The sequence below is a fragment of the Pelophylax lessonae genome (assembly GCF_965119305.1).
Source record: "Pelophylax lessonae genome assembly, chromosome: 5".
In the NCBI taxonomy this organism is placed as follows: domain Eukaryota; kingdom Metazoa; phylum Chordata; class Amphibia; order Anura; family Ranidae; genus Pelophylax; species Pelophylax lessonae.
The window spans coordinates 14298259-14308986 of NC_138772.1; the positions used below are offsets into that span (position 1 = coordinate 14298259).

The 10728-nt window shown below is 44.2% G+C and overlaps 1 protein-coding gene across 1 annotated transcript; it reads right to left on the reverse strand.

The window, feature by feature from the left end:
* Nucleotides 1-7222: 7222 nt before the first annotated feature.
* LOC309556411 (uncharacterized protein) lies at nucleotides 7223-9745 on the reverse strand (the record flags this gene model as incomplete). Its single annotated transcript, XM_082258878.1, has 2 exons — nucleotides 9593-9745; nucleotides 7223-7540 (listed from the first exon to the last, which is right to left on the reverse strand). The coding sequence occupies exons 1-2, from the start codon at nucleotides 9704-9706 to the stop codon at nucleotides 7223-7225; spliced, it is 432 nt and encodes a 143-aa protein (XP_082115004.1). The 5' UTR covers nucleotides 9707-9745.
* Between the last annotated feature and the right edge of the window lie 983 nt (nucleotides 9746-10728).

Consider the following 10728-nt stretch of genomic DNA (forward strand, 5'->3'; position numbering starts at 1 on the left):
GTGTAATCTATAGTGTATTGCTTGTTCGTTGCTCTAGTTCACTTTCCATTACCTATATATATAACACTTTGAGATGAACAATGATCAAGTTTCACATAACACTGACATATCCTAACATTGGTGGGCAGTGAGAAGGATGTCATAAATGAACACAACATAACAGGTGTAGGTACGTTGTTAATACCCTAATGTATTATATGAAATATATAGTATGGGCAACTTCTGGACAATGACCACCAATGTAAGGTGACATTAGATGAACCTTGGGTGTGACCTAGTTCTCAATGTGAGAGGGTTTGTGGAAATTTTGTGGGGTGCAGAAGGCCCTTGTATTTACACCACTGGCTCAAAAATAACACATGGCCATCATCACTTTGGATCAGCTGGTGAGAGACTACAGTAAAGAAACACACTGATGAATGTATTAACCCTTCCAAAGTCACACATATATAACACATGATTTACCCAAAAAATTATGTTTGCCATATGTGCCCAAATGATTAGAATCCACAATACAGAATCATAGCAATTTTTGTTTAATGTGTTCAAAAATCATAGATCTATGACATTTATCTTGTTAGGAAATTATTTATGAAGTTTATTGGTTGTGTGACAGTGATTGCTGCCAGGACACAGCTCCTCTCCCCAAGAAATAGTCCAGATATTCCTGACTGATCTGACGGGCCCTGTGTGATGCCAATCCTGACCGTCCAACTTGCATTGACGTCATGGACTCCACTTGGTCAGGAGGTTGGACCTCTCCACTTGTACCTGGCATAGCAGGGTCAGTATCCAGTTGCTGCAATACATAATTGTGTACATTCCTGCGTAGGAAGTTGTGCAAAATGCAGCAACACAAGACCACATTATCCACTTTGTACAGTGCCAGGTGTATGGACGTCAGGAATATCCGGAACCGGTTGGCCATTATCCTGAAGGCATTCTCCACAACTCTGCGAGCTCTGGACAACCGGTAGTTGTAAATCCTTTGGTCGGGGGTGAGGTTCCTCTGAGGGTAGGGCTTCATGAGATGCTCCCCAAGCGCAAAAGCATCATCTGCGATAAAAACAAAGCTCATACCCTCAACAGTTTGCTCCCTGGATGGCAGGTTCAGAGTGCCGTTATGAAGACGATGAGCGAACTCCGTCTGCTCAATAACTCCCCCATCCGAATTGCGGCCATTTTTGCCAATATCCAAATAAATAAACTCATAGTTTGCATTAACTATGGCTAGCATGACTATACTAAAAAAAACCTTTATAATTATAATAAAATGTGCCGGAATTCGGAGGGGGGACAATGCGGACGTGCTTCCCATCAATAGCACCCCCACAATTGGGAAAATTCCACTTCTCCAGAAATTGAGCAGCAATCTCCAGCCATTGCTCTGCGTTTGAAGGGAACTGTGGGGAAAAAAAAAAAAAAAATTAGTGCTTGAGCACATCGCATTATTAATTACACACACAGTTGTCTGTTAAATGCTTATGCAACTTGTTAAAAATATAAACAACAGGAAGGCAAACGTTTTGATTTGGGGATGTAACATCTACATACATTTATTTTCAACCTCCTATTGTTCTTATATTGTAAAGGGCCATACACACTATAAGATTCTCTGAAGAATTTTTTGTGCAGATTTACCTTTTCTATGTAGTGCAAGTGCCTGCCAGATTGCATAGGATTTGAAAGTGTTTGTTTGACCTCATATTATTTGGTTTTGGTAAATCGGAAGGATAAATTGTTCTGACAATCTTATAGTGTGTATGGCCCATTATACTCACCAGCTAGAGCTGAAATTTACAAACTACGGCCCTCCAGCTGTTGCAGAACTACACATCCCATGAGGCCTTGTAATTCTATGACATTCACAGACATGACTAGGCATGATGGAAATTGTAGTTCCTGAACAACTGGAGGGCCAGAGTTTGAAGACCTCTGAGCTTGAGCTTTGGTATATGCTGACTTTGAGATTTAGCATGTGGGTGGGGGGATGGGTAAGTAAAACTGGGCATTTATACATCAATAAGGGCTTGTGGTCAGTGAAGGTTTTAACATCATTACATAAACATACACAATCATAGGTGGGAATGGATGGACTGATGTATTTTAGATAAATCATAAACTAGGTAATAAAACATTGGCCAAGGAATAATTGTTTGAAGGAAAGTAATAAAATGACACAGATTCAAAATACTGTTAACACGCAATGCGTTTAGGGACACATAGGAGAGAATGGTGGGGTGGTTAGTGGGTAATTTTACAAATGGTTAAGATAATCTACATCTTTACTACTATGTGCATGCGGACAAAGGGTAGTTACAAAATAATGGCCTGTGTCAATTGCTGTACATCCAAAAACCTAATAATTCGGGTGAAACTAGTAATACATGTAATGTAATGTAAAAAATAAAACATACCTTGATATAGTCCTTCTGCAAGACCTTGATGATGGCAGAGCAGGTCTCAGGGATGATGACTCCAAGAGCTTGGGGGTAGATGCCTGTGGTGAACTTCAGATCCTGCAGGCTTCTCCCTGTTGCAAGATAACTCAAAGTCACAATTAACCTTTGCTCAGGAGTAATTGCAAGCCGCATACAAGTATCCTGCTTCAGAATATAGGGGGACACCAGGGCAAGAAGACGGTAAAAGATGGGATCCGTCATCCTCAAATAATTCCTGAAGTCATCAGGATTATTTTCCTGGAGCTCCCTCAGCAAGGACATATGAGAAAATTGATCACGGTTAAGCAACCAATTTTTCGTCCAGGAGGTCCGCTTCTTCTTCCTATTGCTCGTACGTCGTCTCAGAGCCAAAACTCCAACACTAACGACAGCAACGGTCGAATTCACGGTCGCCATAATAAATTCTCGAACGATGTCTCGGAAAATAGCGAAATGTCGTCAACCAAACAAATGCTACCGAAATCAGCGCGAGATGCCCAGAAGGGTCACGGCCAAACACTCACTTCCTCTTTTGTAGCGGCGAACGTGCGTGGAACGTAGTGACGTCATTTTCTGTCGGCAAACAAATGTCCTGGCCAAGTTTTGAGCACTTTTCAACAGACAAACAACAAACACGCCAGCCGCGAACATTTGTCGGCCGTTCTGTCGGCTGACGATCGGTACGTGTGTACGAGGCTTTAGATGCAAACAATGACAATTCGCCAGAAGATTCCCAATGATCATGCAATCAAACAAAAAGGACTCATAGTGTACACCGCAAACAATTTATTTACACCATATTCCTTCCATATATGCACTCACATTTATTGTATAAAAAAACAGCGTTACTTAGTGTGTGAAATAAGGCTTCCTCGTGGCTGTACTGTCAAACACCGCTTACGTGACTCGTAGCGCCCGCGGTTCGGTACCAGCCGACAGGCTTCCGGGTAGAGGGTGTGACGTCAGATGTCCTGCTTGCCGGGGTGACCGCGTGCTCACGCCCTTACGCATTTCGTCACACAAGGACTTCTACGGAGGGCGTGGGCACGCAGCGCCGTCACCTCTTTTTAACTCTCCCCTAACGGGCGGTCCTCAAGTCCCTCTCGGCTGTGACACCGGAAATAGGGATTGTACGATCACTACAAGCATGGGGGATGAACTTTTACATAAATACAAATATAATTAAAAGCGGGCGTTTTACTTCTTCATACGGAGCTACCTCTTCAGTCTGCCCTCATTAATGCAGCTATAAAGAAGCACCAATATGCCGTTCTGGTCATAAGAAGCTTATTGACGCCCCCACAAGTACAATAATGCCAAAAATGGCCAATACTTATAGAACATGTCTCAATCCATTACAAATAGTATACTGCTGGTTTTATAATAATCTAAAACATCCAGATATCATATCGTAACTATAAAAGGCAAACAATAAAATCTAAAATGTAAACTGGTGGACTCGGAGGCCTTTCGAAAATTTGTGGCCATTGGAACACCACTATGGAAGGTCCCAGGAAGGAAATATTTCTCGCAGAAGAGCATCCCAGAGCTATATGGCCATGTTTAGCTGCAAGTGAATGTATCTCTGGCACATAGTGTCAGTGCCAAGATACATCTGACCACAGACACATGGTCTAGCAAACATGGGCAGGGAAGGTATATAACTTTTACTGCCCACTGGGTGAACCTTCTGACGGCCGTCAAGCATGTAACCTGTGGCACCCGTGTAGATTTGGTTTTACCGCCACGGATTGCATGCAGGCCTGCCTCTTCTTCTCCTCCTCCTACTCCTTCCTCCCTCTCCTCCTCGGCTGACTCCTTCTTTTCCGCTGCTACCGTCTCTTCCGCAGTGCCACCCAAGATACCCAGAAGCTATTCGGCATGCCAGGTGAGATGTTGCCATGCTGTGCTGCGTCTGTTATGCCTGGAAGCCAAGAGCCACACTGGTCCTGCACTCCTTTCAGCTTTGCGTTCACAAGCAGATCAGTGGCTGACACCGCTGAATTTGACAGTTGGTAAAGTGGTGTGTGACAACAGTGCCAATTTTCTGAGCGTGCTGAAACAGGGCAAAATTACACACGTGCCATTGGCACACGTCCTGAACTTAATCATGCAGCAATTCGTTGTCAAATACCCTGGGGTCCAGGACGTCTTGCGGCAGGCCAGGTAAATATCTGATCATTTCAGAAGATCTTACACAGCCATGGCTCGCTTTGCTGACATTCAGCGGCGACACAACCTGCCCCTCAGGCGTCTTATTTGTGACTGCCCCATGCGATGGAACTTAACCTTGTATATGCTTGATAGGCTGCTCCAGCAGAAACGTGCAGTTAACGACTACCTGTACGTACTCTGCCGCAGGACAGGTTCTGGGGAGCTTGGGTTTTTTTCACCCCCACCAGTGGCTGCTCATGCGCGATGCATGCAGACTTCTGCAGCCATTTGATGAGATCACTAAACTGGTCAGTCGCAGCCAGGGCGCCATCAGTGACATCGTACCTTACGCCTTATTTCTGGAGCGTGCATTGCGTTGTGTCATTGATCAAGCCGTCGAGGAGCAGGAGCAGAAAGATGAGGAAGTCGCAATGCTGGATGAGTATAGAAAGCATATTATAGTGAATTTGTATTGTGCAGCATTTTGACTGGTGAGCGGTTCTACAGCGATACTACAACTACAAAGAATGACAAACGCAATTAGAAAAAAATATTATAACTGGTGTGATAGACCAGTGGCCCCCCAAAATGACAGATTGAAGCGGGGTGTTATATAACAATATACTTTCATAATAGTGTATTTGGGCACTGCAGAAATTTTGCCTCTGCATCATCGACGTCACCTTCCCCACCATTAACATTAGAGATCTCGGAGTAAGCAGCAACAGCGGGGACCAACCTCCTTGGGCTGATCTGGGTACTGTCGTCAGACTGCTAAGTGGCAGCTGTTGCTGCCTCCTCTTCCTGATCCGATGCCAGGAATGGCTGCGCATCATAAATGTCTTGTGATGGATCGTAAAATAATTCCTGTGACTCAAGCGGAGGGTATATGGTGGTGGTGTCTTTGGGGGTGCACACAGCAGAGAGTGAAGAGGGTGCAGATAGAGAGGATGAGGAGGGTACAGAAGAGGAAGGCTGAGTGAGCCACTCAACCAAGTCTGGTGCATCCTTTGACGTAATCAAACGCAGCTTCTGAAACTTCACACTTTGGCTCTGGCCTACTGCTCCTGCCCTACCCCTACCACCCCTGCATAAGGGCCTGCCTTTTCCTCTGCTTGTCATGTTTTTAAATGACCCTGTGACAAAAGTCTCTAGAGAATCGCAGTATATGTGGAAGGAGGTATATAACACCCCGCTTCAATCTGTCGTTTTGGGGGGCCACTGGTTTATCACACCAGTTATGAAAAATATTTTCTAGTAACTTTTTTCACTGTGTGTAGCAGAGTTAATGCAGTGAAAGAGGCAAAATTTCTGCAGTACCCAAATACACTGTAATAAAAGTATATTGTTATATAACACCCCACTTCAATCTGTCGTTTTGGGGGGCCACTGGTCTATCACACCAGTTATAAAAAATATTTTCTAGTAACTTTTTTCACTGTGTCTGCAGTACCCAAATCCACTATAATATGCTTTCTATATTATAAAGTATATTATAAGTGTATTACACCCCTATATACTGCACACCAAACAATAGTACACCTATACCAGTCCTTAAAAGGACTTTTGTGGACCTATTACCTAGCGTTTTGTGTCACTAACAGTCTGTCCCTGCTCCCCACAGCAACCTCTCCCTACACTGACAAAAGACAGAATATAGACCAAACAATAGTACACCTATACCAGTCCTTAAAAGGACTTTTGTGGACCTATTACCAAGCGATTTGTGTCACTGACAGTCTGTCCCTGCTCCCAACAGCAACCTCTCCCTACACTCAGGGCTAGGACAAGGTCATTTGGTGCCCAGGGTGAAGATGGTAACCTGCGCCCCCCCCCCCCCCCCCCGTCCCCAATCCCGTCCCCGTCCTGGGTGTAATATAAGAATCAATGTAGTTTCAAAACAAGAAAATACTTAAAACAATACAAATTCAATTAGGTTTAATACGATAGAAACAGAGTTCGCTCACACATTTTAATTATATGTATTTTTATTGGAGGCACTTAAAGTGCTTGTAGAAAGGCCTGTTAACTGTTTTTTCTGTCAGGGCCCATGCGAACATACTAAAGTTTTCAGTTTTGCATTAATTTTGTGTGAGGTAGTGCCACAATACCAAATATTCACAAAATGCAAAAACAAAAAGTATCACAAACTTCTCAACCAACATACATGGCCTTCAGCAAAAAAGGAACCTTCAATGCAAAATATTATTATATAAAAGTGCAAAATCAAAGGATTACACTAATATTTCTCACTGAAACATATACCCCGGTAACTGTCATATATAATGCTTCCTGATGTAGCCAGTTCCCCAATATAAATTATTCATATAAATATGAAAAGTGCAAAAAAGAAAAACAACAAGCAAACATTTCTCCACCAACATACATGGCCTTCAACAAAAAAAGGACCATCAATACAAACTAGTAATACGTAAAAGTGCAAAATCAAGGGATTATACTAATATTTCTCACTCAAACATATATAACTTTCAACTGTAATCCTTCTTGAGGTAGCCAGTGCTCCAATACAAAATATTCATACTTAATAAATATTTCTGTAAAGTTGCTGAAAACAATTGCAAAAATGTCAAGTATACTCCTATTGAAAAGCAAGTATTATGACATAATCACAAAAAAACCTTTCTTGCGTTCATGGAAGCAAAATCATCTATGACACTATTAAAATGAATCAGTTTTGCAATTGCATACTCAATAGAAAGTATGGTGAGGTTTGAAAGCCTGTCTTGAGCCATAGTTGATCGTAAATTATTTTTAAAGAGTTTCAGCTTGCTGAAGCTCCTTTCACAAGATGCAACAGTAACAGGAAGAGTCAAAAAAATGTTCAATGCGGTTTCAATATTTGGATAACAAGCAGTGAGAGAATAGTCATGTATTATCTGACACAGATCAAGAGGTGTTGCAGATTTTAAATTTGACGGTATAGACTCAATGAAAAATTTAAGGCCCCATGCACACTGGATGTTTTTGGAGCAGCGTCAGACATTTTTTTTTTTTTTGCAGCTGCAGAACGCCCATCCATATTATTCTATGGCCTCATGCACACATAGAGCTTTTAGGAGCTCCAAGTGGCATAGGCGTTTTACAGCTCCAAAATAAAACCCAGGAACTGTGCGTTCTGGAGCTGCAGCGTCAAGCTGTAAAAACGTCTGACGCTGCTAAAGGCTGAATAACGTGGCTTATCGAGCATTAAGCCACGTTATACGTTTTTTTTCTTCCATTCAAAATCAATGGTTCCCTATGTGAGCCTATTGATTTGAATGGAAGTCGCACCGCAAGTCAGATCAGGATGATCCGACTTGCGCCGCAACTTGCGCTGTGAGAATCTTGAGGGGGAACTCCACGCCAAAATGGGAAAAAAACGGCGTGGGGGTCCCCCCCAGGTTCCAAACCAGGCCCTTCGGGTCTGGTATGGAATTTGAGGGTAGCCCCAAGCCGAAAAAACGGCGTGGGGTCACCCCCAAAATCCATACCAGACCCTTATCCGAGCATGCAGCCCGGCAGGCCAGGAAAGGGGAGGGGACGAGCGAGCGGCCCCACCCCCCCTGGACCATACCAGGCCACATGCCCTCAACATGGGGGGTGTGGGTGCTTTGGGGCAGGGGGGGCTCGGCACCCCCCCACCTCAAAGCACCTTGCCCCCATGTTGATGAGGACAAGGGCCTCATCCCCACAACCCTGGCCGGTGGTTGTGGGGGTCTGCAGGCAGGGGGCTCATCGGAATCTGGAAGCCCCCTTTAACAAGGGCACCCCCCAGATCCCGGACCCCCTCCCTATGTGAATGGGTATGGGGTACACTGTACCCCTACCCATTCACCCCATAAAAGGCAGTGTATGTAAATAACGACAGGAGACGTTTTGAAAAGTTTATTAAAAATCTTCATCCGGTCTTCTCCGCTCCGGTCTTCTCCTCTCCGCTCTTCTGCCCTCCGCTCTTCTGCTCTTTTGCTCTTCTGCTCTTTTGCCTCCTCTGGTCTTCTTCTTCCTCCGGTCCTCCTCCGACGCTGTCCCGGTGATTATGCCGGTCTCCGGTCTCTGCAACTTGTTATATAGTCATTAGGGGCGTGGCCTCCCGGTGATGTCACGAGAGGCCCCGCCCCCTTATGTCACCGAAGCCGTTGGTGACATAAGGGGGCGGGCCTCGCTGATAGGTCACGCCCCTAATGGCTATATAACAAGCTGCAGAGACCGGAGACCGGCATAATCACCGGGACAGCGTTAGAGGAGGACCGGAGGAAGAAGAAGACCAGAGGAGGCAAAAGAGCAGAAGAGCGGAGGGCAGAAGAGCGGAGAGAAGAAGACCGGAGCGGAGAAGACCGGATGAAGATTTTTAATAAACTTTTCAAAACGTCTCCTGTCGTTATTTACATACACTGCCTTTTATGGGGTGAATGGGTAGGGGTACAGTGTACCCCATACCCATTCACATAGGGAGGGGGTCCAGGATCTGGGGGCCCCCTTGTTAAAGGGAGCTTCCCCGCTCGCTCGCCCCCTCCCCTTTCCTTGCCTGCCGGGCTGCATGCTCGGATAAGGGTCTGGTATGGATTTTGGGGGGGACCCCACGCCGTTTTTTCGGCTTGGGGCTACCCTCAAATTCCATACCAGACCCGAAGGGCCTGGTTTGGAACCTGGGGGGGACCCTCACGTCGTTTTTTTCCCGTTTTGGCATGGAGTTCCCCCTCAAGATTCTCACAGCGCAAGTCGCGCCGCAAGTCGGATCATCCTGATCCGACTTGCGGTGCGACTTCCATTCAAATCAATAGGCTCCCATAGGGAACCATTGATTTTGAATGGAGGCAGAAAAAACGCTGCTAAAAGTGACATGGCCAAATGTGCAATAACGCAAATGGAAAAAGATACTAAAAGCACGTTTTTACAGCTGCTTTTTCCTGGCGTCAAGAAACAGCTTTGGAGCTCGTTTTTATGACGCCCTGTGTGCATGGAGCCTAAAGCTTTCAATCTCAGCAGAAATTTCCAAGGCATCCATTGTTATACTTGGAAGCCAAGTTAAATGCAGATTTTTGTAATTCTGTTACAGTCATTGTGACAAGAGCAGGGCAAGAGAGGAACTCAAAGTCTTGGGATGTTTCCATTAGTGTTTGTGAATTCCAAGTCAAGTCAGCGATTAGAACATCAAAAACCTGGTTAAAGTCGATTCTAAAAACGGTCTTCTTCACTCAGGTTGACCTGAGCATCTCGGGACTCGTATAAGGCTATGGTCTTAGTTTTTTTTTTGCCTCTTTGGAGGAAATGTTGCAGGAATCTGAAGTTTTTCACATACTTCTGCAGCATAATTAAATATTTCCTGAACATCCATATTACGCATTTCTTGAAAGGTGCGTCTTCCATCAATCATATGAGATGCCTGTAGTATGGAAATCCCTTTGGCCTGGATAGCTTGGTTTACTCGATCGACCTGACTCAAGATTCTGTTCCACACAAACAGTGTACCCAAAAAACGATAATTAACCTGCAGCAGAAGACTTTCAGATGTTGATACAGATTCAGGATTTGACGAGTTTTCTATAATGTCCGTAAGAGCTTCACATATATCGGTGATCTGTGTAAACAAAGCTTTTATTGCGTTTGCTCTTGAAGACCATTGAGTATCTGTATGACCCTTTAGAGTTATCTTTACAAGTTTTGTTAGGGTTTCCCAGCGGGATGTGGAACTGGAGAAAAATTTAAACATTCTTTGAACAGTCCCGAAAAAGGTTTTAACTGCTGGACTCATGTACCCCTGCCAGGTTTAGGCTATGGGCTGCACATGGAACAAATCTTGCATGTTGATTTTCTTGCAGAATTCTTGCCTGCACACCATTGTATTTGCCAGCCATGTTAGCAGCATTATCATAGCCCTGACCCCTTGCATCCGTAAGGTTAATTCCATTGGTTTTTAACTTGTTAATCATTTCTAAGGCTAAGCAACTTCCAGTTTTCTCTTTTGTATGAATAAAATCTATAAACTCTCTTCTATTGTCACCTTCCCTTTACCAACAGTGACATAGCGTATAATTTGACTCATTTGCTCTTGATTGGAAATGTCTGGAGTACAATCAAAAAGCAATGAAAAAAACTTTGCTTCCTTTATTTTTAATAAAATGGTAGAGCGAAC